This window comes from Strix uralensis, chromosome 16 (genome assembly GCF_047716275.1).
Source record: "Strix uralensis isolate ZFMK-TIS-50842 chromosome 16, bStrUra1, whole genome shotgun sequence".
Taxonomy (NCBI): domain Eukaryota; kingdom Metazoa; phylum Chordata; class Aves; order Strigiformes; family Strigidae; genus Strix; species Strix uralensis.
In genome coordinates, this window is record NC_133987.1 from 6554466 (window position 1) to 6581576 (window position 27111).

At 66.0% G+C, this 27111-nt stretch overlaps 2 protein-coding genes across 7 annotated transcripts in view; one reads left to right on the forward strand and one right to left on the reverse strand.

The window, feature by feature from the left end:
• Positions 1-212: 212 nt before the first annotated feature.
• SREBF1 (sterol regulatory element binding transcription factor 1) lies at positions 213-11490 on the forward strand. Of its 4 annotated transcripts, none has more exons than XM_074885570.1 (19): positions 213-475; positions 3404-3787; positions 3946-4115; positions 4207-4347; positions 4428-4646; positions 4737-4851; positions 4950-5164; positions 5656-5860; positions 6561-6745; positions 7070-7331; positions 7422-7588; positions 7686-7854; positions 7933-8041; positions 8116-8228; positions 8329-8461; positions 8671-8833; positions 9118-9303; positions 9384-9495; positions 9828-11490. In XM_074885570.1, the coding sequence occupies exons 1-19, from the start codon at positions 370-372 to the stop codon at positions 10049-10051; spliced, it is 3378 nt and encodes a 1125-aa protein (XP_074741671.1). In that variant the 5' UTR covers positions 213-369; the 3' UTR covers positions 10052-11490. The 4 variants fall into 4 exon arrangements, with proteins under 4 accessions (XP_074741671.1, XP_074741672.1, XP_074741669.1 ...); XM_074885571.1 differs by having other exon boundaries at positions 8119-8228; XM_074885568.1 differs by lacking the exon at positions 213-475 and adding an exon at positions 2435-2599.
• Positions 11393-27111, reverse strand: part of RAI1 (retinoic acid induced 1) — a 79312-nt gene continuing 63593 nt past the window's right edge. For all 3 annotated transcript variants that reach the window (XM_074885565.1, XM_074885567.1, XM_074885566.1), the window contains 4 exons: positions 15486-21135; positions 14232-14325; positions 13911-13960; positions 11393-13496 (listed from right to left, as the gene is read on the reverse strand). In XM_074885565.1, coding sequence (XP_074741666.1) covers positions 13482-13496; positions 13911-13960; positions 14232-14325; positions 15486-21119 — 5793 coding nt within the window. In that variant the 5' untranslated portion in view covers positions 21120-21135 and the 3' untranslated portion in view covers positions 11393-13481. The remainder of the gene's footprint in view (positions 13497-13910; positions 13961-14231; positions 14326-15485; positions 21136-27111) is intronic.

A 27111-nucleotide genomic window follows, 5' to 3' on the forward strand; every position in this document is an offset into this window, starting at 1 on the left:
CGGTGACTGTCCCCAGGGCTCGGTGACTGTCCCCAGGGGTCGGTGACTTCCCCAGGGGACTGCTGCCTTGCTCCCTGCTCCGCTCCTGCTGCACCAGCTCCCTGCCCGGTGCTGCCGGGGTCCCCTCCCGGTGCCGCGGGGCGGTGCGGGGAGGCGGTGGCTGGGCGGGACGCGGTGGCGGGCCCTCCTCCATCCCCTCCCTCCCTCTCTCCCGCCCTCCCCTGCCCGGTAGCAGGTCTGGGCACGGTTCGCGGGAGCAACTTGGCGACTCGTCCCCTTCCTCCCTCTCCCCGGGCCAGCGCGGCCATGGCGGGCGGGCGGCCCCGCTGTTCCTAGAGCCGCCGCAGCCCGGGAGGAGCCGCCGCCGGGATGAGCGGTCTCGCCTTCGACGACGCGGCCCTGGAGGGGCTGGCACCGTCCCTCGGCCTCTCCGGGGCCAGCGACATCGACACAGCCCTGCTCAGCGACATCGACGGTGCGTCCCGACCCGGGCAGCGGCGAGTCGGGCCGGGCCCGGTGCACGGCCGGGACCGGGCTGGGGGAATAACCGGGGCTCGGTGCACGGCCGGGACCGGGCTGGAGGAATAACCGGGGCTCGGTGCATGGCCGGGACCGGGCTGGAGGAATAACCGGGGCTCGGTGCATGGCCGGGACCGGGCTGGGGGAATAACCGGGGCTCGGTGCATGGCCGGGACGGGGCTGGGGGAATAACCGGGGCTCGGTGCACGGCCGGGACCGGGCTGGAGGAATAACCGGGGCTCGGTGCATGGCCGGGACCGGGCTGGAGGTATAACCGGGGCTCGGTGCATGGCCGGGGTTGGGGAGACCAGGCTCGGTGCACGGTCAGGGAACCGGGGAGCGGGAGACAACGGGGGGAGGAGGTTCGGTGCATAACCAGGACTCGGTGCACGACCGGGGGACCGGGCTCGGTGCTGGGCCCGGCGTGGCGCGAGGGGGACACACACCGAGCTGCTGGGGCGCGGAGCCGGTGCAGGATCCGGCTCCGTTACCGGGAGCCGGTCGGTGGCGGGGAGGAGCAGGGTCCCGGGACGGGACGGGGGTGGGGGCAGAACACCGGGACCCCCGGGCTGGAGGTGCCGGGACAGCCCCGACGAGCTCCCCCCCTTCCCCGACTCCCACGACCGCAGCATCGTGTCGCCTCTAACCCCGCCCCTCCATGACGTCACCGGCGGGGTTACTCCCGGTCGTTCCCTCCAGGCCGCCCGGGTTCCCAACCGGGTAGGAGGCGGGGGGCGGGGGGGGAGAGGCTTTATACCGGCTTTGGGGCTGCCACCCACCAGCACCCACAGAGCTGGGGGGTGTGTGGGGTGCGGATGCTGCCGAGGGGACCCACTCCCCGAGAACACCCACTCCCCAAGGGGACCCGCTCCCCACCACAGTGGCACCGAGGTCTTCCTGGTGGATTTAGCCAAAAAATCGGGTTTTCCAGCCCTCGGCCAGCCCCGCCGCGGGGTCCAGGGGCGGGGGTCTGTCCTCTGGGAACTGGGGTGGCGGTGACATCCCAGGGCTGGAGGCGCATCCCAACAGCAATCGCGGTGGATCATGGCAGATCCAGGTGCCACCTGCCTCCCCCTCGGCGAGGTTTTGGCGTCAGGGGGTCCCACTGCGGCGTTTTACCACGGTCCTTCGCATCCCGGTCATCTGGGCAACCCCACGGTTCCCCCACGTGCACCCCATGAGCCGTGGGTTTGTCGCCAGTCCCTGGGTGGCCACTGGTTGTCTCTTGTCCGCGGGGTGACGGTGGGATGCGCATGCAGGGACGTGGGTGCCCCGTGCCTGGCTGGGGCCTGTCAGGACCCACGGCCGTGTGGCTCAGCCCCACGGGCTCCCACGGCGGGGTGGGGGCAACCGTGGCACCGCTGGGTGCCTGTGTCACGCTGATGCCACGAGTGGCAGCGAGTGCCACACAGTAGGAATATCTGGTAGGCACTGTGTGGCTGGGAGAGCTGTGCCCTACCTCGGGGCTGGGCAGCTGGAAGAGGGGGGTCAGGAGGGAGCACCCCCTTCTCTACACCCCCAGACTTGCCCCTGGACCATGGGGGAGCCTTGGGGGGCGAGGGGGCTCCTTGAGCAGGGGGGTGTTGAGGCTGGGAGCCCCCCTGGGAGGAAACCCACCTGTGCAGAGCGGGGTGCCGAGGGCTGGATGTCTTTGTGGGGGGGGAATGGGGTCCTTGGGGGGGGTCTCCTCCGGGCGTTGAGCGTCACGTCGGGCTGGCCGGATGCGGGGGGCAACGGGTGAAGGGGTTAACGGCGACTGACCCCAAGTAACCGCCGAGGGGTTACGGCAGGGTGCCCGGGAGTAACCCGCTGCCGGGCTCACCTTGGCGTGGCCGCGGGGCTGTCTGGGGGCGGCCGGCGGGCGCGCGGGCGGCGATTGGCGGAGTCGCATCACCCCATCGCCGGCTTCGCTCCAGGCCTGGCGCGGGCAGCGGCGGGGAGGGCCGGCGGGGAGGCGGCGAGAACATGGCTTTAAAATATCCCGGGGCCCCGTTGCGGCCCGACACAGGGCTGAGCGGGAGCTGTAGCCCACTCCTGGGGACCCCCCCAGCGCCCGCTGGCATGGAGTGCACCTTCGAAGGTATCGCCATCCTCCTCCTCCTCCTCCTCCTCGCCGCCTGGCTGGGTCACTGCTGTGGCCCCTCTTGGGGTGCTGCACCCCATGGGGGTGTGTCTGGGGGATGTACGCCTCCGTGGGGGCATTCGGGGGGGGGGGGGGGGGGGCGCCTGGGGGTACCCCCGTGGGGGGGGTATCCTGGGGCGCTTTGGTGGGAGCGCGCTGGGGCTTTTCAGTGGGGGTATCACCTGACACCCTGATGTGTAGGTGTCAGTGGGGACATCCCGGGACACCCAGGTCCCACTGGCAGATCCCCGAGGCTGTTTAACCCCGCGCTTGCCCAGCTGCCCTCCTGGGGGGTGCCGTGGGCAGGCACCCCTGGCACGGGGGTCTGGCACATCCCAGGTGTGCCAACCCCTCTGTCCCAGCCTGAGCACCCCCTCCCCTAGATACAGGGGCTGCTTTGGGGGTTTTGGGGGTTTCCAGTGCAGGATAAATGAGCTGCCACAACCCCATCTCTGCCCCTTTCAACCTCAGAAACAGGCTGAGATCCTGCCACCCCCAGACTGGGCTGGAAAACTTCTGACCACTGGTAGCCAGGCCCCGGCACCCCCATCGCGAGCGCTGTGCCTCAGTTTCCCCACTCGTGAGGAGCAGGGCACAGCAGATTCCTGGGCTCTCGGGGATATTTCGCCCTTGGGTTATGGGGGTCCACCCCCAAAGTGCTGAGCTGTGGGGTGGGCAGCATGGGGCCAGCCCAGGGGCCCCTTGGATGTTGCGGGGCTCGGGCAGCCACTGACGGCACGGTGGGGGGGGGCTGTTTTGCAGACATGCTCCAGCTGATCAACACGCCGGACAATGACTTCTCGGGGCTCTTTGACTCGCCGTTCAGTGCCCCCGACAGCGCTGTGCCCCCAGGGCTCCCCCCAGCCCCGGGCACCCTCAGCACCTACCTGGGACCCAACAAGCCTCCCCCTGCCGCCCCCACCGGCAGCGTCTACCCGGGGCCCCCTGGGATGGCAGCCTTCACCCCACAGCCCCCGGCCCCGCTGCTGCCGGCGCCGGCCCCGGGTGTCAAGGAGGAGCCGGTGGCCGTGCCCAGCAGCCAGCCCCAGCCCGGCATGATGCTGGCCCCCAGCTTCGTCCCCGCGTCCCCCAGCCAGTTCAGCCCCCAGCCCTTGGTGGGCTACCAGAACCAGCACAGCTTCTCCGGTGAGGATTTGGGGATGCGGAGGGGGGGGGGGGGTGTCAGGGTTCCCTGGGTGGGGGATTTTGGTGGAGTAGGGGGATGTGTCCCTGCAGGATGGGGGTGCCCGGGGTGGGCCGGTGCTGGGGGGGGTCTGGTAACGCTGTCCTTGCTCCATGCCCAGCCCTGCAGCCCGGGGGTGCGGGGCAGGCCCTGCCCAGCCCCCTGCCCACCCCACAGCCAGGCCAGCCCGCAGCACTGCCCGGCCCCGTGCAGAGTGCGGCACCCCAGCAGCTCCTGGCCCCCGCCGCCCCTGCTCCCCAGCCCGTCTCGGCCCAGATCCAGCCAGTGCCGGTAAGCCCAGGGCCAGGGGGTGGAGGGGAGGGGGGGTTGGTCCCAGTGGCCCCCCCCTCAGCCCTGCTGACCCCCCTGCCCCATCCCCCAGGTTCTGCTGCAGCCCCATTTCATCAAGGCTGACTCCCTGCTGCTGACGGCTGTCAAGACAGATGCTGGCAGTGCCAAAACCTCCAGCATCGCCTCCTTGGCCACCAGCGCCAGCGGCTCGGCCACCTCGCTGCAGGTGCCGGTAGGTCCCAGCACCGGGCAGCTCTGGGGTGGGGGGACGCGCCAGGACCCCCCCACCGACACCACCCCTGATCTCCACAGGCGCTGGTGAGCGGAGGGACCATCCTGGCCACGGTGCCGCTGGTGGTGGACGCCGAGAAGTTGCCCATCAACCGGTTGGCGCCCAGCGGGAAGCCGGCGCTGGTGCAGAGCCGGGGGGAGAAGCGCACGGCGCACAACGCCATCGAGAAACGCTACCGCTCCTCCATCAACGACAAGATTGTGGAGCTCAAGGACCTGGTGGTGGGCACCGAGGCCAAGGTGGGAGCCCGGGGGTTGGTGGGGCTGGGGTGGGCAAGGGTGGGGGGCTTCAGCTGGCATTTGGGCTGAGCCGTCCCTGCCTGCCGGCAGCTCAACAAGTCGGCGATCCTGAGGAAAGCGATCGAGTACATCCGATTCCTGCAGCAGAGCAACCAGAAGCTGAAGCAAGAGAACCTCACCCTGAAGATGGCCGTGCAGAAGAACCGTGAGTGGAAGGGCAGGTCTCAGGGTTGGGGGGCTCCGCCCCAGGGCTGCCGTATGCCCCTCCCGCCAGCACCTCTCAGCCTGCTCTGCTCCCCGTAGAGTCCCTGAAGGACTTGGTGGCCTCCTGCAGTGGGGGGGCCAAGGCGGAGGCCCCCATGGAGGTGGTGAAGGCAGAGGTGATGGAGATGCTGACGCCGCCGCCCTCGGACGTGGGCTCGCCGTCTCACAGCAGCCCGCTCTCGCTCAGTGGGGGCAGCAGCAACAGCAGCGGCAGCGACTCGGAGCCCGACAGCCCCCTCTGCGACCATGGCAAGGTGGGGGGGGGGGGGGGCTGGGGGGGTGTTCCCCCTCGCCCTGAGCCGGGCAGGGGATCCGCCGCATGATGCTGTGGTGCCAAGAGCAAAGCACACCAGATGCTGGCATGGGGAAGGGAGCTGAGAGCCCTGGTCTGGCTCTCTGAGGCTGCTCCTTACCTGATCTGGGGCTGGAGGGAGGGGTGCAGGGGGCACTCTGGGGTGCAGTGGGCTGCTGCACCTGTGCCCCATGCCCTGTACCCCAAAATGTGCTTTGTGCCCCATACCTATTCCCTGCACTCCATGCCCATGCCCTATATCTGATCACTGTGCCCTATATCTCATGTCCTATATCCCATTCCCTATATCCCATACCTCTGCCCCAACACCATGCCCTATATCCCATTCCCTATATCCCATACCTGTGCCCTATATCTCGTGCCCTATATCCCATACGTGTACCCCACATCCATGCCCCATGCCCTGGGGCTCACAGCGGCTCTCCCGTGCAGGTGAAGCAGGAGCGCCCGCCACCCTCGCCCAGCAGCCAGGGCATGCTGGACCGGTCCCGCATGGCCCTCTGCGCCTTCGTCTTCCTCTGCCTCTCCTTCAACCCCCTGGCCTCTCTCCTCCGGGGCTCCGGTGCTCCGGGCCCTGTGGGGAGCCCAGGCACCGTTGGCCCCAGCAGGAGCATCATGGCTGAGTCTGGCATTGTGGGTAAGCTCTGGCATGTGGTGGGGGCTCTTGGGGTGGAGGACATTGGGAGGGGAGCTGTCAGGGTGCTGGTTGTTGGGGTGGCCACAGGGTGGAGGCCATTGGGATGGAGGCTGTTGGGTTGGGTGGGTTGGGTGTGGGGTGAAGGCTGTTTGGGTGGGCCTGGGGCGAAGGCCATTGGGATGGAGGCTGTTGGGTGGGCATGAGCTAGAGGCAGTTGAGGTGAAGACCATTGGGGTGCAGGATGTTGGGGTGGGTGTGCGGTGGGGGCTACCTGGGTGGAGACTGTTGGGATGGAGCCCATCAGGGTGGAGGCTGTTGGGGTGGTCATGGGGTGAAGGCTGTTGGGCTGGAGGCCATCGGGGCAGATATGGGCTAGAGGCTGTTGAAGTGAAGACTGTTGGGGTGCAGGACGTTGGGATGGGTGGGTGGTGGGGGCTACCTGGGTGGAGGCTGTTGGGGTGGGCATGGGGTGAAGGTCGTTGGGGTGGAGGTGGTCATGGCGGATGTGGGGTGAAGGCCATCGGGAGGGGGGGGTCCAAGGTGGGAGACAATCGGGGTGGGATGCTGGGGTGGACGCGGGGCAGAGACCGTTGGGTGGAGGCTCTTGGGATGGCCACAGGGTGAAGGCCACCGGGATGGAGACCCTGGGGTGGGCGCAGGGTGGAGGTGGAGGTGTGACGCTGATGCCCTCCCCGCGCAGAGGAGCCGTGGGGGTGGGCGCAGTGGCTCTGGCCCACCCTGGCCTTCTGGGCGCTGAACGCGGCACTGGTGCTGGGGGCGGTGGTGCGACTCTTCGTCTGCGGGGAGCCCGTCACCCGCCCCCACTCCGAGCCCTCCGTCCTCTTCTGGCGGCACCGCCGACAGGCCGACCTTGACCTTGACCGGGTAAGCCCTGCCTCTTGCCACACCCGGCGTGATGTCACCTGCCCCACCCACCATGGACACGCCCCCACTTGCCCCCACCAATCCCAACACCTGCTCTTTGGGTTAGCCCCACCCATGCCATAGCCCCACCCCTTCCACCTGGTCTAGCCCCCCCTAACCCCCCCACCCCCCTGCACTATGCGTAGCCCTGCCCAGTTCTCACTTAGCCCCGCCCACTCCCATTAGCCCTGCCCCATTCGACCACACCCATCTCTCATTGGCCCCGCCCCCTCCCTGTAGCCCTGCCCCCCCGCGCTGACCAGCTCTCTCCCGGGGGGCGCTCAGGGGGACTTTGCCCAGGGTGCCCAGCACCTCCGGACGGCACTGGGAGCACTGGGACGGCCGCTGCCCGCCTCCCACGGGGACCTGGCCTGCAGCCTGCTCTGGACCCTGCTGCGGCACCTGCTCCAGCGCCTTTGGGTGGGCCGCTGGCTGGCCGCCCGCGCCGGGGGGCTGCGCCCCGATCCCCCGCCCCCAGCCCACGTCCGTCAGAGCGCCCGCGACGCCGCCATGGCTTACCACCGCCTGCACCAGCTCCACCTCGCCGGTACGGCCCCACGCCATGGCGGGGAGAGGGGGGACACACAGGGGAGCTTTGCACCCCGTATCCCCCCCACTGAGGTCCCTGTCCCCGCAGGGAAGCAGGCGGGGGGTCACTTACTGGCCATCAACCTGGCGCTGAGCGCCGTCAACCTGGCCGAGTGTGCCGGCGACGCCGTCTCCGTGGCCGCCCTGGCCGAGATCTACGTGGCGGCCGCCCTGCGGGTCAAGGCCAGCCTGCACCGCTGCTTCCACTTCTTGGCTGTGAGTGGCAGGGCAGCCCCCTCCGTTTGGGGGGGGGGGTGTGTGTGGGGGGGGTGTCCTCAGGGACACCCCCGCCCTGACCCCGCTCTCTCCGCAGCGCCCCTTCCTCTGCAGCGCCCGGCGCGTGGCCCTGTCCCACGGCGGGGCTGTCCCCCCTGCCATGCAGTGGCTTTGTCACCCTTTGGGCCACCGTTTCTTCGTCGACGGGGACTGGGCTGTCAAGGGCGTCCCCAGGGAGACCATCTACAGCTCAGCTGGCAACCCAGGTAACTCCTCGCCACCCCCAAACCCCCTCTCTTTTTGGGGTGGAGGCAGTACCTGCTCACCACCCGTCTGTGCCGCAGTGGACCCACTGGCGCAGGTGACCCAGCTTTTCCGCGAGCATCTCCTGGAGAAGGCTCTGTGCTGCGTGGCCATGCCCGAGCCCGGCCGTCCCGCTGCCCAGGGAGAGGGGTAAGTGCTGGGGTGGGCACCCCGCTTCCTCCCCCTCGGCGCGGGGCCAGCCCCACTCACAGCCCCTCTCCCAGCAGACGCTTCTCCAACGCCCTCGAGTACCTCCAGCTCCTCAACGGCTGCTCCGACGCCAGCGGCACACCCGGCCCCGCGCCCTCCATCAGCTCCGGCTTGGCGGCTGTCACAGGTGAGGCCAGCGTGTCCCCTCCAAACCAGAGACTCTTTGTGTGTAGGGGGGGTCACAGGGCTGGTGGACACCCCGCTCCCGTGTCCCTCCCACCCCGCAGGCACCGACCCCGTGTCCAAGTGGTGGGCGTCCATCATTGGCACAGTTATTCACTGGCTGCAGGGAGATGAGGAGGGGGCCGAGCGCCTCTACCCGCTGGTGGAGACCATGCCCCGGGCACTGCAGAGCTCTGAGTGAGTGCTGGGGACATCGAGGACGGGGTGGGGGGGGACAACTCATCGCATGCCTGCTCTTCTTTTTGGTTGCCACAGCCCCCGGCTAACACACTCTGAGCACCGCGGCTGTGCTGCCCCATAGCTGCTGAGGGGGGGGCACAGCCGTGCGCAGCAAGGGGCCTACGGTGACCATGTGTGTGCGTCCCCCCCCCTTCTCTGCCTTGCAGAAAGCCCCTGCCCCGCGCTGCCCTGCACTCCTTCAGAGCCGTCCGTGCCATGCTGAGCAAGCAGGATGGGAGCCAGGCCAGCCTGAACCACTGCGAGAAGGCCAGCGGTTGCCTGCGGGAGAGCCTGGAGCTCGGTAGCCCCCCCAAAGGCACCATCGACAAGGTGAGCTGGGATCGGGGTGGGGGGCAAGGCGGCCACCCGCCCTGGGGAGGGGAAAAGGGGGGAGCCCCCGGCCCTGGCGGGAGGTGCCCCCGGCCCTCGCGGGGGTGCATTGTAGTTGCATTGCATGTGTCAGACTGGGAGTGCAATGCCCCTGCCATGCAGCCCGGCGGGGGTCCCCGCAGCAACGCCTGCCCGCAGGGACCTCCTTGGGCCCCCCCCTTCCCCCCCGTCCATCTGTCTGTCCGTCCACAACTCACTCAGCTCCCCTCACCCCCACTTTCTAGGCGGTCCAACTCCTCCTCTGCGACCTGCTCCTGGTCACCCGCACCAATCTCTGGCAGCAGCAGATGAGCGCCAGCCAGCAGCGCAGCTGCCTCTACCAGGCCTCCGCCGTCGAGCTCCGCGGTTTCCAGCAGGACCTCAGCAGCCTGCGACGCCTGGCCCAGACCCTGCGCCCTGCCATGCGTCGGGTGAGCCCATCACCCCTCCTCCGGCCGCGTCCCCTCGTCCCCTGCCACCGCCCGCGCTCACCGTGTCCTCCTCGCTCCAGGTGTTCCTGCACGAAGCCACGGCCAGGCTCATGGCGCGGGCCAGCCCCACGCGCACCCATCAGCTACTGGACCGCAGCCTGCGGAGGAGAGGGGTGCAGGGCAGCAAAACAGGTGGGACTCGGGGTGCGGGGACACCCCACTCCCCACCCGCAGCACCCCAAGAGTGCTGGCTGGTGGGGTGCAGGGGCTTCTTGCCCATGTTTTGGTGGTGGCACCCGCTCTGGGGGTGGGTGAATGGCCCTGTCACCGTGCCAGAGCACCCAAGGGAGGGTTGGTGGCTTGCAGTGGCGTCCTTGGGGCTGACACCCAGAGCACCCAAGGGAGGGTTGATGACTTCCAGTGGCACCCTTGGGACTGACATCTGGAGCACCCGAGGGAGGGTTGGTGACTTCCAGTGGCACCCTTGGGGCTGACACCCCCTCTCTCTGCCCCCCACCTTGCAGCCGGGGAGCCAGAGAGCCACCCCACCCCGCGGGAGCATGCCGAGGCCCTGCTGCTGGCCTGCTGCTACCTCCCACCCAGCTTCCTCTCGGGGCCGGGCCAGCGCGTGGGCATGTTGGCCGAGGCCGCCCGCACGCTGGAGAAGCTGGGGGACAAACGGACGCTGCACGACTGCCAGCAGATGATCATCAAGCTGGGCAGCGGCACCACCGTCACATCGGGCTAGCTGGGGTCAGGCAGTGGGGGGGGTCGGGGGGCACGCTGCCAAGCCCCCCTGCTAGCCCCGCTGGCTCCGGGATGTGGGGAAGGCGGGTGGCGGGGAGGTGCGTGCCTCAGTTTCCCCCCAGGATGGGAGCCCCTTCTGCGGGACGGGGGGAGGGAGCAGGTTTTAAGGTGAGGGGGGGTGGGTGAGGAGGGGCAGGGTGATGCCCGGTGCCACCGGCGGTGGGTGTGGGAGCTGCCGACGTGGGACAGCCACGCGTGGGGTACCCTGCATGGGCTCAAACCCCCCCCCCCCAACCCCATGGCTCTGTCCCTGGCCCCAACCCGCTTGGTGACGGGACGTGGGGACCTCTAGTGACACTGTCACAGTATTGCATGGCGCTGGGATGCTTGGCCAGCCTGGCCCCAGTGCCACCCAGTACCCCCCAGTGCCACCCCGTACCCCTCAGTGCCCTGGCACAGGGTGGGGGCCCGTCCTCGCCCTCCTCTCGTGGTGTCCCTGCCCACACCCCCCGTGGGTCCCACAGCTGCAGGGGGGGATTTAGGGCACCTCGGCTTTGTGCCCCCATTATGGTGGGGGGGAGGACGTTTGGCTCCATGGTGGCGGTTAAGGACCCTCTCCGCAGCCATGCCCGTGGTAGGCAAGAGGGGACCCCCCCCAGCCAACCCCCCCTCCCTCCTCAAGCACTGACCAGTCCCCCCAGTTAGGAGCTGCCACCACCCCCAGGCATGGCTGGGCCTGAGAGCTTCCAGAGAAGGGATGGCAGCGTGGCACGGGGCTGCTGGGGGGGTGGTGGGTGTCCCCGTCCCCTTGCTTCAACCCTTCTTGTACATAGCCCCCCGCCCTGCCCCAGCCCCCCCCCCCCCCTTGCCTTTTTAAACGGTATTTTCATAGTTGGAGAGTTTTGTACAGACGATTAAAGCTGATTATTTATACCGGTGTGTGCTGGACTTGAGGGGTGGGGACAGACACTTCAATTTGGGGGGCACAGAGAGCTGGGTAGGGCCCCCCCCCCCCCCCCTCCTTGGCTGGACATGCCCTGCTGTGGGTCCTGCCTTGCCCTCACAGGGAAGGGCTGTAGAGGATGGGGGAGGACAAGGGTGGCAAGGATGGGGACACTGGGACCCCAAACACACCCTCCTTACCCCAAGACATGCTGGGGGTGCTGCCCACCCCCCCCCCCCCCCATACCCCAAGCCCCACTGCAGTGTCTCTTCCAGCCCAGCCCTACAGCGAGACCCTCGGTGCTGGTGACACCTGGGGACAAAAGGCCAGCTAGGGGCTGGCACGGCATGGGGGGACCCCCAGCAGCCCCCCAGGAGAAAGAGAGGCCACGAGCAGGGCGCCACGTACTTCCAAAACAATCGTTGTATCTTTATTGACGCTCTGAATGCAATGACCTGTTTTTTACTCTTAAGGAAAATAAACATCTTTTAGAAACAGCTTGTTACACACAATCTTCAGTGTGAAGCAATATACTAATAAGAACACTAGTCTTAACATTTACAGTCTTCATATATATTATATATATGTATATGTATACATATATATACACTATATAATGAGGCAATATATAATACACACGGTTTACCATTTTACAGTCATATGTACAAGATGTCACTAAAAATAGCCAGATTTCAGGCAACACTGCCAGGGACACCGGGATTTTTATTTTTTATTCTTTAAATTAATTATTTTTATTATTCTTCCTTTCCTTTTTTTTTTTTTTTTCCTATCGCTCTCCCCTCCTTTTTTGTGTTTTTTCACTCCCGTGTCCGAGGCAAGCTGCTGAAATGACAGACATTTTGTGGCCAGCAAACCTTGAGGGTGAGGGCTGGGTGGGACGGAGGGGACGCGACAGCCGGCGGGGACACGGGGAGCTGGCTCTGCAGGGTTGGGGAGCAGGGGGGACGGATGGGGCCAGCACTGTGCCCCCCCCCTTTGCAGGATGCCTTGCAGGTCGGAGGGCGGCTGGCAGCTCTGTTTTTAGGATTGGATATGGGGTTGATTCACCCTGGGTTGGTTATTTGCTACCTGCGCCAGGGCGTGGGTTGGTGCAAGGCCGGGGTGTGCAGAGACTGGGGGGGTCATGCTGGGCACCCCATGGGGACACGGGCAGGGGGGTGATCCCAGCGCTGGGCAGCCCCCCAGCTCCATCGAGGCGGCTGGGAAGGGAAGCAAAAGCCGAGGGAGCTGAGCAAACCCGGCACCCAGGGCAGCGAGGGGCGAGCCAGGGCCACGCAGAGGGAGGAAGAAAATGCCTCCTCCTCCTCCTCCAGCAAGGCCCCTGCTGCTGGCTGGAAGCCATTTCTGGGCTGCTTGCACCCAGGCTAAAACTCTGGGGTCCAGCACCCAGAGCCTTGGGGTTCAGCACCCTGAGCCCTGGGGTGCAGCACCCAGAGCCCTGGGGTTCAGCACCCAGAACCTTGGGGTTTTAGCACCCTGAGCCCTGGGGTGCAGCACCCAGAACCTTGGGGTTTTAGCACCCTGAGCCCTGGGGTGCAGCACCCAGAGCCTTGGGGTTTTGCACAAGCACAGGGAGCAAATCCCATCCCCAGCACGAGCAGCCACAGAGGTGCTGACGAGGCTGAGCAGAGGGAGTAGGGTGGGTTTTGGGGTCCCAGAGAGCAGGACTGGGTGTCCCCGTCCCAGCAGCGCCAGCACCCCATGGAGCAGGAGGGAGGTGGGTGCAATGGGCTGGGGTTTGGAGGGTGGGACCGGGGTTGGGGCAGCCCAGTGGGCACCCACCAGCCCAGCCAAGCGCCCTTCACCCCAGTGGGGACCTGGCTGGCACCCCAGGACAGGCAGGGTGGGGGAAGACAGGAGATGGAAGAACAAAACGGAAAAAGCAGAGTGGTGTTTCAAAACAGCAGGCCGTTGTTTGTCTTTTTTTTTTTTTTTGTCCTTTTTTTTTTTTTGTCCTTTTTTTTGTCTTTTTTTTTTTGTTTTTGTTTCCTTTTCTCCGCCGCACATATATACAGACACCGTGAGGTTTGCTGAAGGCAACATCTCAGATCAGATCAGTGTGAGATATGGAGAGCCGGGACCCGCGGGGGGGTCCGGCGGCCCCACAGTAAGACAATATCGCCGGGACCCCCCCCTTGTACACGGTCCCCCACCCCCACCCCCCCAATCCCTCCCCCCTCCCCCCTGTGCAGCGATCGCGGGCCGGGGGATCCCGTTCCGTCTCCCGGCCGCGCCAGGCCGGGTTTTGCCGGGGCCCGGCGGGGGGGAAAACCCGGCGCTGGCTCTAGAGGCCCCGCCCGGAACGGACTTGGTTTTTTTTTTGGGGGGGGGGGGGGACACGGGGCGGCAGCGCTGCGCCCACCTGCAGCGGGGCGGCTCCCGGTACGGCCCGGCCCGGCCCGGCTCGGCCCCGCTCCCGGGGCGCTGCCTCCTCCGCCGGTCCCTCGCAGGCGGCCCGCGGCGGGGGCTACAGCGGCTGCCTCTGCGGGGAGAAAGGGGGGGGGTCAGCCCGGTGGGGTTGTTGTTGGGGGGGGGGGGAGGTTTGGCCCCTGGGTCCGGTCCCCGGGTCAGCAGCCACCCTGCCCACCCGTGAATAATCACGCACCCACCCGAGATGCAGCGTGGGTTCAATTATCACCCACCACCTTGTCAGGGAAGGGGGATAAAACCCCCATAAACCCGGGGGGGGGGGGCAAACACGGCGCCCACTCGCCTGCCCCCACAGCGGAGGGCTCCTGGGTGCCCCTGTATCCCCCCAGGGACACGATGCCCCTTGTCACGTGGGGTGGGTGTGCCGTGGAGTGGGGTGTCCCCAGGGGGGCAGCAAACGGTCCCGCGGGGGGGGGGGGGGGGGGGGATGTCCATTGTGGGGGTGCGCGGGGGGGTCTGGGCTTACCTTATGTTTGGGACATTTCAGAGAGAAGCTCTCTTCGGTTAATAAGCAACCTGCGAGGAGAGGAGAAGCCGTGTCAGGTCCCCACGCTGCAGGACAGTTGTCCCCAAGTGTCCTCCCCGGCCCACGGCCTCCCGCCACCGGCCGGACCAGCCGCAGTGTTTGCAGGAAGGGTGCAGCTGAGGCCGCCCAAACTTGTGACACCAGCCAGCACTGCTGGTGCAGAGCAGGGGGGAATCACCATCCCGGCAAGCAGGTAGCCACGAGCCCCCCGCCCTGACCCGGGTAGCCAGGTCTGAGGGTGCCAGGGGACCCCACGCTCACCTGTGTCGACGGCACACGCGTAGTGGTAGGTGTGGGGACACCCCTTCTGGCAGCAGCCCACGGTGGCTCCCGCTTGCTGGCAGCTCGAGCACTTCTTTAAACACACACCCAGGAATTCGGAGCAGGGAAGGAGAGATGTGGAGAGACAGAGAGACCCCGTCAGAGCCCAGCGCAGGAGCAGAGCACCCCAACGGCTCCGGCGGTGACGGCATTGTGCCGGCGTCCCTGCGGCCCTCCAGCCCCACGCTGCCTCCCCCCGGCTGCCGCGCCAGGCAGCATCCTTCCTCCCGTGCCGGCACACCGCGGGCGACACCGTGCCTCTTGCTCGACTGTCTGCAGCCACGCACGAGGTTTTTCCCCACCGTAGCGCTCCCCGGGGATGGCACCGAGCCTGCAGCCATCCTCCACAGGGCAGGAGGTGTGGAGGTGAAGGGACATGACTAAGGCCGTGCCATGGCTCAGTGGCAGTGGTGGTGGAGGACCACGGTGTCTCCCATCTCCTGCCCCGTCCCCAGTGGGTGCTGCAGGGAGGGGAGCACCCAGCCCCGCGGCGTGGGCAGGGAGAGGGCAGCAGCCCCCAGGCAGCCATGCCGCGAGCATGCACGCCCCAAACCTGGTACCAGGGGGCTTGCTGGAGACCCCCTGCCCGGCCTCTGTCGGGTGGCTGTCCCCTCTCTCTCCCCAGCACAAAAACCCCGTGTCCCCTTGGCAGTCTCCCAGTAGCACCCTCCCTATTTTTCCCACTTGATGTGCCCGTGCTCCTCTCGCTCTGGGAGAGGAGCAGGGTAGGACCATTCCCTCCCTCCAGATCCCCTTCCCCTGCTGCCCATCACTGTGGCATCAGGCCACGTCGCACCCATGTTCATCTCCCATCCTGCCTTCATCAGGCTGCGTTTGTCCCGCTCCAAGCCACCACCCCACGCAACACAGGGCTGGGCCGGGGGATGTGACCCACCGGGCTCAGCACCCTCACGGTCCCCGGGGTGGGGGGGGCCCTGCCGCCCTCCCAAAACATAACAACATAGATACGCTTCTGCGCCTAAAAGGGGGATTTTTAGGTGCTATCAGAGACGCGGCAGCAGAGGGGTTCATGGCGCCTGAACTCTCCCGCTCTCTCAGGGCGCCTCGTCGGGGCCAACCCTATTAATTTTCATCCCAGCCGGCGGCGCAGCCGCGGGAACGGCTTCGGCTGAAGGAGGCCAGTGGGAGATGCCGCCTCGGGGTGCGGTGCCATGCGGGCGGCCGAGCTCTTACCAGGTCGGCAGCCGCTTTGACGGCTTCCTGCAGCCCGTAGAGCTTCCCCGCCACCAGGAAAACCCCAGCGGTCCATACGGCACAGGCCTCGTGCAGCCAGTGCTCCTGCGTGTCACCCGCCGGCTCCTGCGGCGGGGACTCGGCCTTGTGACATTCGTGCCGCCGGGGCTTTTCGGCCGCTTCCTCGCCCTCTGTCCTCTCGTCACAGCAGTAGCAGCTCTGCAGCCTACGAAACATGCCCCGCGGGCTGGAGCGCAGCGCGCTCTGCTTGGCCGCCTCGGCGGCACCCTCCGGCCGCGCCGCCTTGCCACCGGCACCGCAGCCACCCTCTGTCCCCCGGGGCGCCCGCTCGGCCGCGGCGGCTGGGATGGCGTCCTCGCCCGGCCCCTCCGCCCGCGCCTTCTCCTTCAGCCGCGACTTCTTCTTGGGCAGGCAGTCCTCGGGGTAGTAGGGCCCGCAGAGGTCCCCCAGGTCCTTGTAGTTGGCGGGGTTGCGGCACAGGCAGCAGACCAGGCAGGCAGCGCTCAGCGCCTTCGACACCACCGGCCCCATGTGCATGGTGGAGGAGGCGGGCAGGGCTGCCCGCGGTCGCGGCGCCGGCCCGGTTGGTCCCCGTTGCAGCCGGGCCTCCTCGCCGGGCGAGTTGACGACGGTGCAGGCGGTGGTGAACTCACCGCGCCGTTCCACGCGAACGTAAGGGGCAAAGGGGGGGGCCCGGCTGTCTGCCCGCAGCCGCTTGCAGGAGATGTACTTCAGCCGGATCTCGGGCTCGGCGGGGTGCAGCAACGGGGCTTGCTGGGCCTGCCGCCGCCGCTTGCCGCGGCTCTTGCACCGCGCTGGCACTGCCTTGGCCTTGCCGTGGGCCAGACGCTTCCGCTGCCGCTTGGAGTAGCCGTTGTAGTTGGAGTGGTTGGCCCGCGGCTTCGGTCCCCGCGCCGGCCCGGCAGTGGGGCGTCCCTCAGCGGGGCCCTCACCGCCCCCCGCCTCCTTCTCCTCGCTCTTTGGTTTCTTGCCCTCCCGTGGCACCTCCTCCCCGCCGCCCAGGCCGGCCGCACGTTCCCGGGGCAACGGCGGCGGCACGGGGCCCAGGGGCACCTTGGTCATGCCCAGTGTCGCCGCTTTGCCCTTGCGGTTCCTCTTCTTGGGCAGGAGCCCCAAGCTCTTGGTCGCCATGGTGGAGCCAGGCTGGGCCCCCGGGGCCGGCGTACAGGCCTCACCCTGGCAGCCGTCAGTGGAGAGCTTCTTCCCACCACCCAGCTTCCCCTTCGGCGCTCGACCATTGGGGTTTCGGCAGAGCTGCTCGGCCGCCGGCATGACAGGCGCCTTCTGTGCTGCCACCGGCTTCGGCAGCCGCGCGTCGCCCGCCGCCGGGGCCACCCCGCTGTGCTTCACCGCCCGCTCCCTCTCCGCCACTGCCGGGCTCAAGGAGGTGCCGTAGGCAGCCGCCGTGGCCGCCGCCCCCGCCGCTGTGGCCGCTGGTTTGCAGGCGAACTTCTTCAGGTTGGGTGAGGTGATCTTCTGGACAATGGCCTCCAGCTTGAGGCCGCGGCCCTTGCGGGGAGGCAGCACTTTGGTCTTGGTGGCCTCCTGGAAGGCTGCCCGGGAGGTGATCTTGATGCAGACATCAGGGGCTTCTTTCTGTGGGGGGGGCTTTGGGACGGCTTCGCCGGAGCTCTTGGGGGGCAGCTTGCTTTTCACCTTCTTGGCCACGGGCATCTTCTTGAAGAGGCTGGGGGTTGCCTCTGGCTTCTCCTCCTTCACGCCGCTGCTGTTGCTCCGCAGGACCAGGTTCCTCTTCTTGGCGGGGATGGGGGAGATGAAAGTGGACTTCCTCTTCAGCGAGTGCAGGGGCCGCTCCGACATCTTGCCCCCCACGCCCGGCCCCGCTTTGGGCAGCTTCATCCGGGCACCCACCTTCCCCTCCTTGTGGGGGCTGCCCGGGGCCGCCAGCTTGAAGGCAGGCGGGAGGTGGTTGTTGGAGATGAGCTTCTTGGGTGCCTTGCAGTTCTTCAGCCGCACGTCGGCCGCCCTCTTGCCCCGCCGCCTCTTGGTGTAAAAAACCTCCTGCGTCTTCGTCCGGGAGCGCAAAATCATCGACCGCTGGTCCCTCTCCCCCGCCTCCATTGTGTCCCCCTCCGGCAGTGTTGGCCCCGCCATTTCCTCCGTCACCACCAAGCCAGGCACCAGGAGGGTGGTGTCGCTGGCGTTTTGGACCACCTTGGAGGCCGGCCGGCTGCTGCGCTTCCTGGCTTTGAAAGCCACCCGCTGCTTCACGCCGCAGGCCGGCTTCTTCCCCAGCTTCTCCTGGTGCGCGGGGGCCTTCAGCCCCTCCAGCGGGGCCGCGGCACGGGGCTCGGCGAGGGCAGTGAAGGAGCGGGTGCACATGCGAGCCGGCAGACCCTCGGCTGGAAACCGGGGCGTTTGGCTGTGAGCGTTCTTGCTCGGTATCTCTGCTTGCCCATCTGGTCCAAGGCAGGCGCTGGCCATGCCACCAGCTGCCGGCAGGTCATCGAAGGGGCTCAGCATGGCGCTGCCGGGGCCGTCCGCCTCCGGCAGCCGGCAGTGGACCCTCTTGTTACGGAGGCTCTTGCCCCGCGAGACAGGCTCCATCTTCCCCAGCACATTTTCAGGGGCGAGTTGCTGCTTCACCGTGACTGACGGGGCGGATTCAGCATCGACCGCCTGTGGGTGTGACGTCTCCCCTCCGCCGTTCTCCTCCTCAGGCTGGATGTGGGGCAGCGAGGACTTGAACCAGCTCTTCACCTTGGTCTCTGTGCCCACGGCGGGGCCCAGCAGGATGACGGACTGGCCGGAGAGGCGCGTGGACGGAGCCGAGCAATCCTTCTCCACCGTGCTGACGGTCTCCTCGGCAGACACGGGCACCTCGCTGGAGGACAGCACGGCGGGCATCTCCGGGGGCTTGGGTGGCGAGGCGTCGTACGTCACCGACTTCTGCTCCGAGCTGGCCAGCTCGCAGAGCGAGGAGTACTCCTCCGCCTCCAGGTCCGACTCCTTCAGCTCCGGCGAGGAGATGATGGGGATTTCACTGAAGTCCCCGGCCGAGCAGCAGTGCCGGGTGTCCTGCAGCCACCTCTCACTATCTGCCTTTGCCGCTTCGTCATAGGTCAGCGTTTCCTCCTCCTCCTCCTCCATCGCCTGCTGGCTGAAGTCCCGGGCCGGCTCGCTCTTGGCCGGCTGCTCGCCATCGCACAGATCCAAGCCGCAGGCATTTTTTTTCTCCTTGCAGGAGCCCACCAATTTGCTGGGGAACAAGCCCTTGGGGAGGTCGGTGGCTTGCAGCTCCTTCCACCGCAGGCACGCCTCGCCCAGGCTCTCCTCCGGCCACTCAAATTGCTCCATGGCGTTCTCCGATGCCACCGAATTGGCGGTGGTGTTCGAGTAGCAGCTGTACCCGGCGGCTCCGGCGCTCGACGTCGCCGCCGGGATGCTGGGCTTGGAGTTGAAGGCCAGTGGGGCAGCGTCCTTCAGTGCGTCCTTGGTCTCAGCGGCTGTGAACTCCACCTGGGGACCCTCGTACACCTCCTCGCCAAAGTCCTTCGCCGCGCTGGCCCCCGAAGCCTTGTCCAGCTTGAGGGGCTCGGTGAGCGTGCTGGAGTCACCCTGGCTGGGCCAGGCACCCTTCACCATGGAGTCCAGGCAGGGCCGGTGGTTCTCCAGCTGGAAGGGGGACTTGGTGGCCTCCTTGCTCAGCATGGGTGAGTTGGCCCAGGCTTTGTCCGCCTTCTCGTTGATGGCGTCCTGCAGGACGATGATCTCGGAAGCCAGCTCCTCCTGGGACAGGGCGCTGAGGAGCAGCCGGGGACAGTCCCGTTCGTTGGTCACGTACTTGGTGAAGGTCTCCAGGGGCAGGCTGGCGTGGATGCTCTGGAAGGAGTCGTCCGATTTGGTGGACATGTCATCCGGGGAGGTCACGGAGCAGGTGGACACCGACTCGGGCTTCGCCTTGGAGTTGCTGTTGACGCGGGCAGGGCTGCGGTTCTGGTTGCAGTACAGGAAACTCCTCTCCAGCTGGTCCTCCGACCCGCTGAGATAGTCGGCGTCCTGTGTCTCGGCATGGACGGACTGGGGGGTGCTCAGCGGGTCGGACAGGGGGGTCCCCACCTGCTCCGCTGAGTAGGTGCTACTCTCAGGGCTGCAGTGCTGCCCCTTGAGCTGCTCAGGGGTCCTCGCCGGGGTCTTGATGCCCTTTTTCTGGGGCACGGCCGCTTTGGAGAGCAGCAGCTGCTGGACGGTGTTGGAGATGTTCTCCACCTGGGAGGTGAGCGCCGTCAGGCTCTGCAGGCTCAGGTCCGACAGCAGGTTTTCAGGCAGCTTCTCCTTCTGCAAATTTTTGCAATTCCCTGATTGAGCGTCAGGGCTCGTCCCATCGGTGGGAGAAGGGTTCAGCAGTGGCATGAAATGGCTGTGGTCAGCGATGCCGGCCGGGAAGGCCCCGGCGCTCAGCGGCTGTTGGCTGTACTGGAAGTTCTCCAGGTTGGGCATCAGCGGGGAGGGAGTGGAGCTGTAGGACGGGGACCTGCCGACGGAGCGAGCCGGCGAGTGGCTGGCGCTGGGGCTGAAGGTCTGGTAGTACTGCTCCGGCGTCCGGACGGGCGGCGCGTCGCCCTGGCAGTAAGTCTGGCCCGGCTGGTTGTAATGTTGGTACTTGGCCAGGTTTTGGTAGTGGAGGGTCTCCGGGGCATGATGTCGCCCCTGCAAGGGCTGCGGCGGCTGCGGGGGCTGCGGCGGCTGTGGGGGCTGCGGCGGCTGCGGTTGCGGGGGCTGCGGCGGTGGTTGTGGGGGCTGCTCGTAGCCGATGCGGTTGGGCTGGTAGCCGTGCAGGTTGGGCACGCGGGGGCCAGGGGCCAGGCTGGCGGCGCTGCCCAGGGGCCGCTCCAGCGGCGGCTGGCCCGAGGGTGCCGTGCAGCTCTTGTAGGAGTGTGCTGGCTGGCTGCCCCCCGGCACCGAGGAGTAGGTGGAGGAGGCGGGGAAGGACTGTGAGTGCTGCCCGAAGTGGGGGCTCTGCGAGAAGGGCATGGGCGAGGAGACGTCGTTCGGCAGCTTCTGCCGCTGCAGCTTGGGGTAGGGGAGCGCGGGCGGCTGCTGCTGCTGCTGCTGCTGCTGCTGCTGTTGCTGCTGCTGCTGCTGCTGCTGCTGCTGCTGCTGAAAGTGAGTCCGGAAGGGCAGCGAGGCGGCCGCCGGCTCGTGGTACGGCCGCCCACCCGCCAGCGCCGCCGTCTTCTTCATCAGGCTGTCCTCATACTTGGCCACGCCGCCGGGCAGCGCCTGTGGCTGGCCGCCCCACGCCTGCAGGCTCTCGTCCCCCGAATAACGGGCCGGGTAGGGGCTGTTCTCCTGCACGGTGTAATTGGAAAAGGCCGGCCTGCCTTGCAGCTGCTGCCCCGCTAATTGCTTATTTCCCCGGTGGTATTTCTCCACGGCGCTGTTCTCGTAGCCCGAGTACGGCAGTTGCTGCTGACTGTAGTACTCCTTCGCCACCAGCCTCTGCCGCTCGCAGTTCGGCCCTGCCTGACTTTGATGCCTGTAATTCTCCAGGCGTGATGTATCTTGTGAAGTCGGCTGGTAGCTCTGCTGGTTGCCATGGAAACCACACCTTTCTCGAAAGGACTGCATGGCGCGGGCTCGTTATCTGCGAAGAGAGAGAGGCGAGAATTCAAATGAAGCATCGCCACCGCAGCGGGCCGGGGGAGCGTGGCTGCGCGCGGAGAGGGGCAGCGTGGCCTGCGCCGCGGGGACACGGCCTCACCACCACCCTGGAGCACAGCGCATGGTGCTGCATTGCCCTGCATCGCCTTGCATCACCCTGCAGCGCGTCGCTTCGCCTCGCATCGCCCTGCATTGCCTCGCATCGCCCTGCATTGCCTCGCATCGCCCTGCATTGCCTCACGTCGCCCTGCACCGCGCTGCCTTGCATTTCATCTCCCCGCGTTGGGTTGCCTTGCGTTGCATCCCCTTGCATCGCATCACCCTGCATCTCATCCCCTTGCACCTCATCGCCCTGCATTGCCTTGTACCACCCTGCATCACATCACCTTGCATTGCATCTCCCTGCATTGGTTGCCTTGTGTTGCATCGCCCTGCATTGCATCGCCCTGCATTGCGTTGCCTTGCATTGCTCCACATCACATTGCCCTGCATCGCATCACCTTGCATTTCATCTCCCTGCACTGGGTTGCCTTGCATTGCATCTCTTCACACCGCCCTGCATCACCTTGCATCACCCTGCAGCGCATCACTTGGCATTGCACTGCCCTGCATCCCCTTCACGTCGCCTGGCATCGCACTGCGTTGCATTTCATCTCCCTGCATCGGTTGCCTTGTGATGCATCACCCTGCATCGCATCACCCTGCATCACAACACCTTGCATTGCATCACCTCGCATCACCCTGCATCGCCTTGCATCACCCTGCACCGTATCACCTTGCATTCCATCTCTCTTCATCGGGTTGCCTTGCGTTGCATCACATCACCTTGCATTGCATTGCCTTGCATCACCCCGCAGTGCATCGCTTCACATTGCATTGCCCTGCATCACCTCACATCACCCGCCATCGCCTCACATCACCCGCCATCGCATGGCCTTGCATTTCATCTCCCTGCATCAGTTGCCTTCCGTTGCATTACCCTGCATTGCATCACCTCGCATCACCCTGCACTGCATCGCCTTGCATTTCACCTCCCTGTGTCGGGTTGCCTTGCCCTGCGTTGCATCGCCTTGCATTGCCCTGCATCGCGCTGCCCTGTGTCACATCGCCTTGCCCTGCACTGCCCTGTATCGCCCTCCACCGCAGCAGCTGGCTTTGCATCACCTCACATCACAGAATCACAGAATCACAGAATCATCTGGGTTGGAAAAGCCCTTGAAGCTCCTCCAGTCCAACCATGAACCTCACACTGACCGTTCCCAACTCCACCAGATCCCTCAGCGCTGGGTCAACCCGACTCTTCAACCCCTCCAGGGATGGGGACTCCCCCCCTGCCCTGGGCAGCCCATTCCAACGCCCAACAACCCCTTCTGCAAAGAAATCCTTCCTAAGAGCCAGTCTGACCCTGCCCTGGCGCAGCTTGAGGCCATTCCCTCTTGTCCTGGCGCTGGTTCCTTGGTTCAACAGACTCATCCCCCTCTCTGCACCCTCCTTTCAGGGAGTTGTAGAGGGCCATGAGGTCTCCCCTCAGCCTCCTCTTCTCCAGACTAAACCCCCCCAGTTCCCTCAGCCACTCCCCATCACACCTGTGCTCCAGACCCTGCACCAGCTCTGTTGCCCTTCTCTGGACATGCTCGAGTCATTCAGTGTATCGTTCTGCATCGCACCACGTCACCCCCATGTCATGTCATTTGGGGTTACACCACCTCACCTCTCACTGCCCTGCATCATCCTCTGTCACAGCTCCTGCGCATCGCCCCGCTCCACAGAACAGTGCACAAGACCAGGGGTCGGTGGCTGGGGTCCAGCTTGCCCCCTCTGCCCCCAGCATGCCCAGTCAGCCCTCCCAACCCTGCTGTTGGGAGCCTTCCCCATCTCTGCTGCCCACTCCGGCTTTGCAGCGCAAAAAAACCCCCTCCCTGCCCACCCCACATGGCACAGTGACCCCCAGCACCGTGTTGGGGTTCTCCAGCCCCAGAGCTCTGCGTTTCTGCCCCTCATCTCTGCAAATCACTTACCCTCCCTCCCTCACACACCCTCCCTGGGGAACGCCAGGATCCTGCGAACCCCTCTGAACACCCCGCTTATCGCCATTCTTTTTAATTATTGGGCTAATTACTGGAAGCAGCAGCGTGGAGGGCCAGAACGGCAGGCTCTGCTGCAAAAAAAGTCATTTCAACTTGCTGGCTCTGCCCGGCTCTGCCTGCTGCTGCCTCCCGCAGCCCCCCCGGGCCCAGCCAATCCCCCCTGCCCCGGTGCGATACCATCTGGAAGCTGTCTGCTCCCGCCAGCAGACGTCTATTAGCCCAGCGCCTCGCCATCGTCGTCATTAAACCTCCCCATTTCCTCGCCCTGCTTGCGTTAGGTGCAGGAAAGCACCTGGGTCACTGGTTTGATCTGGGAGGCAGCCGAGTGGCTTGTGGGGGCTAATGAAGGGCTCGGTGGTGAGGGAGGGGACACACATCCTGGGTGGGAGGCGCTGGGGTGAACACGAGCCTGTTTCAGGAGCGGTTTGAGGTTTGGGAGCCTGGGTTAGGGCAGCCCCAAGGGTCTGCAGCTCGCCGGGGGGTTTCCCCGTTGCTGCTCCCTTGGCACCGTGCCGCAGCGGTGACCCCGGTGCTGTCCCCTCTGCAAGTGTAACAAGGGGAGGGGACATGGGGGGGCTGGCGGTGTCTGACAGAACCGTGCCCAGCCCTGCTCCCCGGCAAACCTCCCCGCGGTGCCAGCCACGCCAGGCTGCCTGTGTGTCCCCACGTGTCCCCTTCCCGCCACCCTCGTGCCACCGCACCGTTTGGCACGTGGCTCCAGTCGGTCCCTTTGGCGGCGGCTCTGCCGTAGCTGCACAAACCGCAGCGTCGGTTTGCTCAGTCCCAGCTCGGCCTCGTTTCCTCGCAGCACCCTGTGGGCACCGGTAACATCTCAGCACCTTTTCGGGGTCTATGCACACACACGGGGCTTTATTTAGTGATATTTCCATAACCGCCGGTGGCTCAGGGACCGCACGGTGCCCCCCCGCACCACTGGAGCCAGGGTCGGTGCCACCCACGCCAGCCCAGCACCCCGTCCCCCTCCCATCCCAGTTTTGGATGTTTTCCACGTTGCTCCCCCATATTGCAGCTGCATCTCGCAGGCTGCACGGGCGACTGGCTGCGCTTTTTCCTGGGGAAAAGACGGGTCAATTAAAAATCCGCTAAGGCCGGCGCAAAAGCCCCTACCGCGGCGCGGGCGCGGTGCTGCCCTGTCCTGCGCCGGAACAAAGGCAGCAAAATCAAAGCCAGGCCTCTGGGGCAGCCCCGGGCGGCAGCAAGAAAATTAAAGGGAGAAAAGGGCCCCTCACACTCCACGTGGAAGCAGGTTTGAAAAATGAAAATTGGCTCGAGAAGACCCTGGGCTGGTGGTTTGAGGGGAAGCTTTTTTCCCCCTTTCTCTTTTATTATTAATTATTGTTATTAATTAATTATTGTTAATTTGCCAAACAGCTGGGGCCGGTGCAAGGGGCCGGGTGGCTCGCTGTCACGCAGAGGTGGGGAGGCACAGAGGGGGTGTGTGTGTGTGAGGGGTGTGCGTGTGTGTGGGGTTCGCACGCTTGCAGGGTGTGTGTGCCCACAGGGTGCAACATGCATGTGGGGTGTACATGGGGTGTACATACATGTGGGGTGTATGTGCACGTGGGATATACATGCATGCAGTGTGTACATACATGTGGGGTGTACCTGCACACAGCATGTACATACATGTGGGGTGTACCTGCACACGGGGTGTCATACATGTGGGGTGTACATGCATGTGGGGTGTACATCCATGTGGGGTGTACCTGCACGTGGGGTGTACATCCATGTGGGGTGTACCTGCAGGCAGGGTGTACATCCATGTGGGGTGTACATCCATGTGGGGTGTACCTGCAGGCAGGGTGTACATCCATGTGGGGTGTACCTGCAGGCGGGGTGTACATCCATGTGGGGTGTACCTGCAGGCGGGGTGTACATCCATGTGGGGTGTACCTGCAGGCGGGCTGTGCAGCGCTGTACACACAAGCGGGGAGCACATGCGTGTGGGTTGGAGGAAGCCCTCGGGCAGGACCAGGCCGTGGCCATGCCTGCAGGATAACCCCAGCGGGGGACAGTCAGCCTCAGTCACGTCCCAGCGCCTGGCAAGGCCTGGGGCTCACCCTGCACCCCTGGGTGTCACAACCCGAGGGGCTGAATGAGGCCCCGGCCAGGGCTGCCCTTTGCTTCCCCATCCGAGACGAGCCGAACTGCGGTGCAGAGCGAGGCGCCTTGCCCAGCGCCAGGGCCCATCTCCCTGCAGGCACCGAGGGGCTCTGCCGGGGGTCAGATCCTGCTGCTCAGGGCTGGGAGGGGACACGCTGATCCCCAGCAGCACCCAGACCTGTCGGCAAGGAGCCGGCGGCCAGCTCTGCCCTCGGCTGCGCCGCGGATTTGCCAGAGAAGGGCCGTAACAGATGTTGCCGCCTGATGTAGGCTGTTTCCGAGCAAACGCTTTAATGGCATCAAATCAAGCTGTCGACAGCAGCAAGGTTACGGCCCTTCCCGGGAGGGGGAGGCGGCCGTGGCCGTGTCCCAGGGGCCCTGCACACTCGCTCCCCCCGCCACGTCCCTGCCGGACGTGCTCTCCCAGCCCCGAACAAGTTTCCAGCTCAGCTCCCACTGTCCCCACCACAGGAATCGATACGGGGCCGACGGCGCACGGCTGCAGCCGGACACTTGCCCTCAGCGGCCCGGCAAAAGCCACCGTGGCTATAGCCAGGGCTAATGTGGGTCCCCAAGACGGATCCGCGTTGGAAGAGGCAGGGACTTGGGGTCACCATGGTGCCCAGAGCCAGCGTGACCCTGATCTCGCAAGCCAAGGAGCCACGCTTGCCGCTGGCTACAGCCACCCCGCAGCACCCTGTCCCCTCCCAGGGACGCATGCACAGCCCAGATGGCCCCACAGCTCCCAGCACAGCCCCAGCGTCACCCTTTGGGGACACACAAGGACCCGCTACACCTCCCAGCATCGGGGCATGACCCAGGGCCATGCTGTGGTGCACGAGGCCACGCCACAAGTGCCCGGGGCTGATGCTGGGAGCCGAGCCGGGGCACCGCACCGTGCGGCACTGCCAGGCCAGCGCAGTCCTGCCGCCGCAGATGCCCGCTCACACGGTGGCTCACAGCCTGCCTGCTGCTCAGGAGGATTTGTGCTGCGTGGCTGGGTTTGGTGTTATTTTCCTCCCCCTCCATCCCTCCATCCTTCTCTGCCTTCTCTTTCCTCCCCCTTCCCTCGGCTGGCAGGGACATGGCAGGGCTGGATCTGGAGCCCTCTGAAGGCAGCACAGGACTTTCCCTGGCAGGGGACCCTCGGTAAGCACCCAAGACCCCCAGCACCTCGGCCCCGGGGGGCAACGGGCATCCCCCAGCCCCCCCTGTACCCTGGCCTCGCTTCCCAGCTGCTGCTCATCCCGCGGGGCCTGATCCAGCACCCCCCAGCCCTGCTGCTCCTCCGGCTGCTCCCTCGCCTTCGCTGCTGCGCCATCAACAAGGACTCAACGACTAAAAATAGCAGCGTGCTCTCGCAGGGGGATGCTTCGCCATCGGAGCAGCGCTGCCACAACAGACCCCCCCGGCTTCCCACCCCAAAAACCCCTGCACCAAAGCCCCCTCCTAGTCCTCAAACCCTCACCCAGGGGTTCAGCCCCACAGGGTGGGGTGGCATTGGAGGGAGGAGTAAAGGGATAGGACCCCCCCTGGCCCCCCTCGGTGGCTCTCGGAGGGGGGAATAAGTGCCTATCAAGGAGCGTCAGCCCCGGATTTGTTTAATTGTGAGCTGATGGAGTTTAAAGAAACCCTTTCTGGCCGGCTGCCACACCGCAAACTGCTCCGGAGAATTTGATTATTCAGGGAGGAGAGAAAAGGGGAGGTTGGCTGGGGGGGGAAGATGGGGGTTTGGGGTGTGTGGGACA

Bases quoted from the DNA above. Each gene is read 5' to 3' on its own strand.
- SREBF1 (XM_074885568.1), top strand. From the start codon at position 2,485: ATGGCTTTAAAATATCCCGGGGCCCCGTTGCGGCCCGACACAGGGCTG. The intron at 5,861-6,560 runs GTAAGCTCTGGC...CTCCCCGCGCAG, and splicing joins GGCTGAGTCTGGCATTGTGG to AGGAGCCGTGGGGGTGGGCG. The intron at 7,332-7,421 runs GTACGGCCCCAC...CTGTCCCCGCAG, and splicing joins GCACCAGCTCCACCTCGCCG to GGAAGCAGGCGGGGGGTCAC.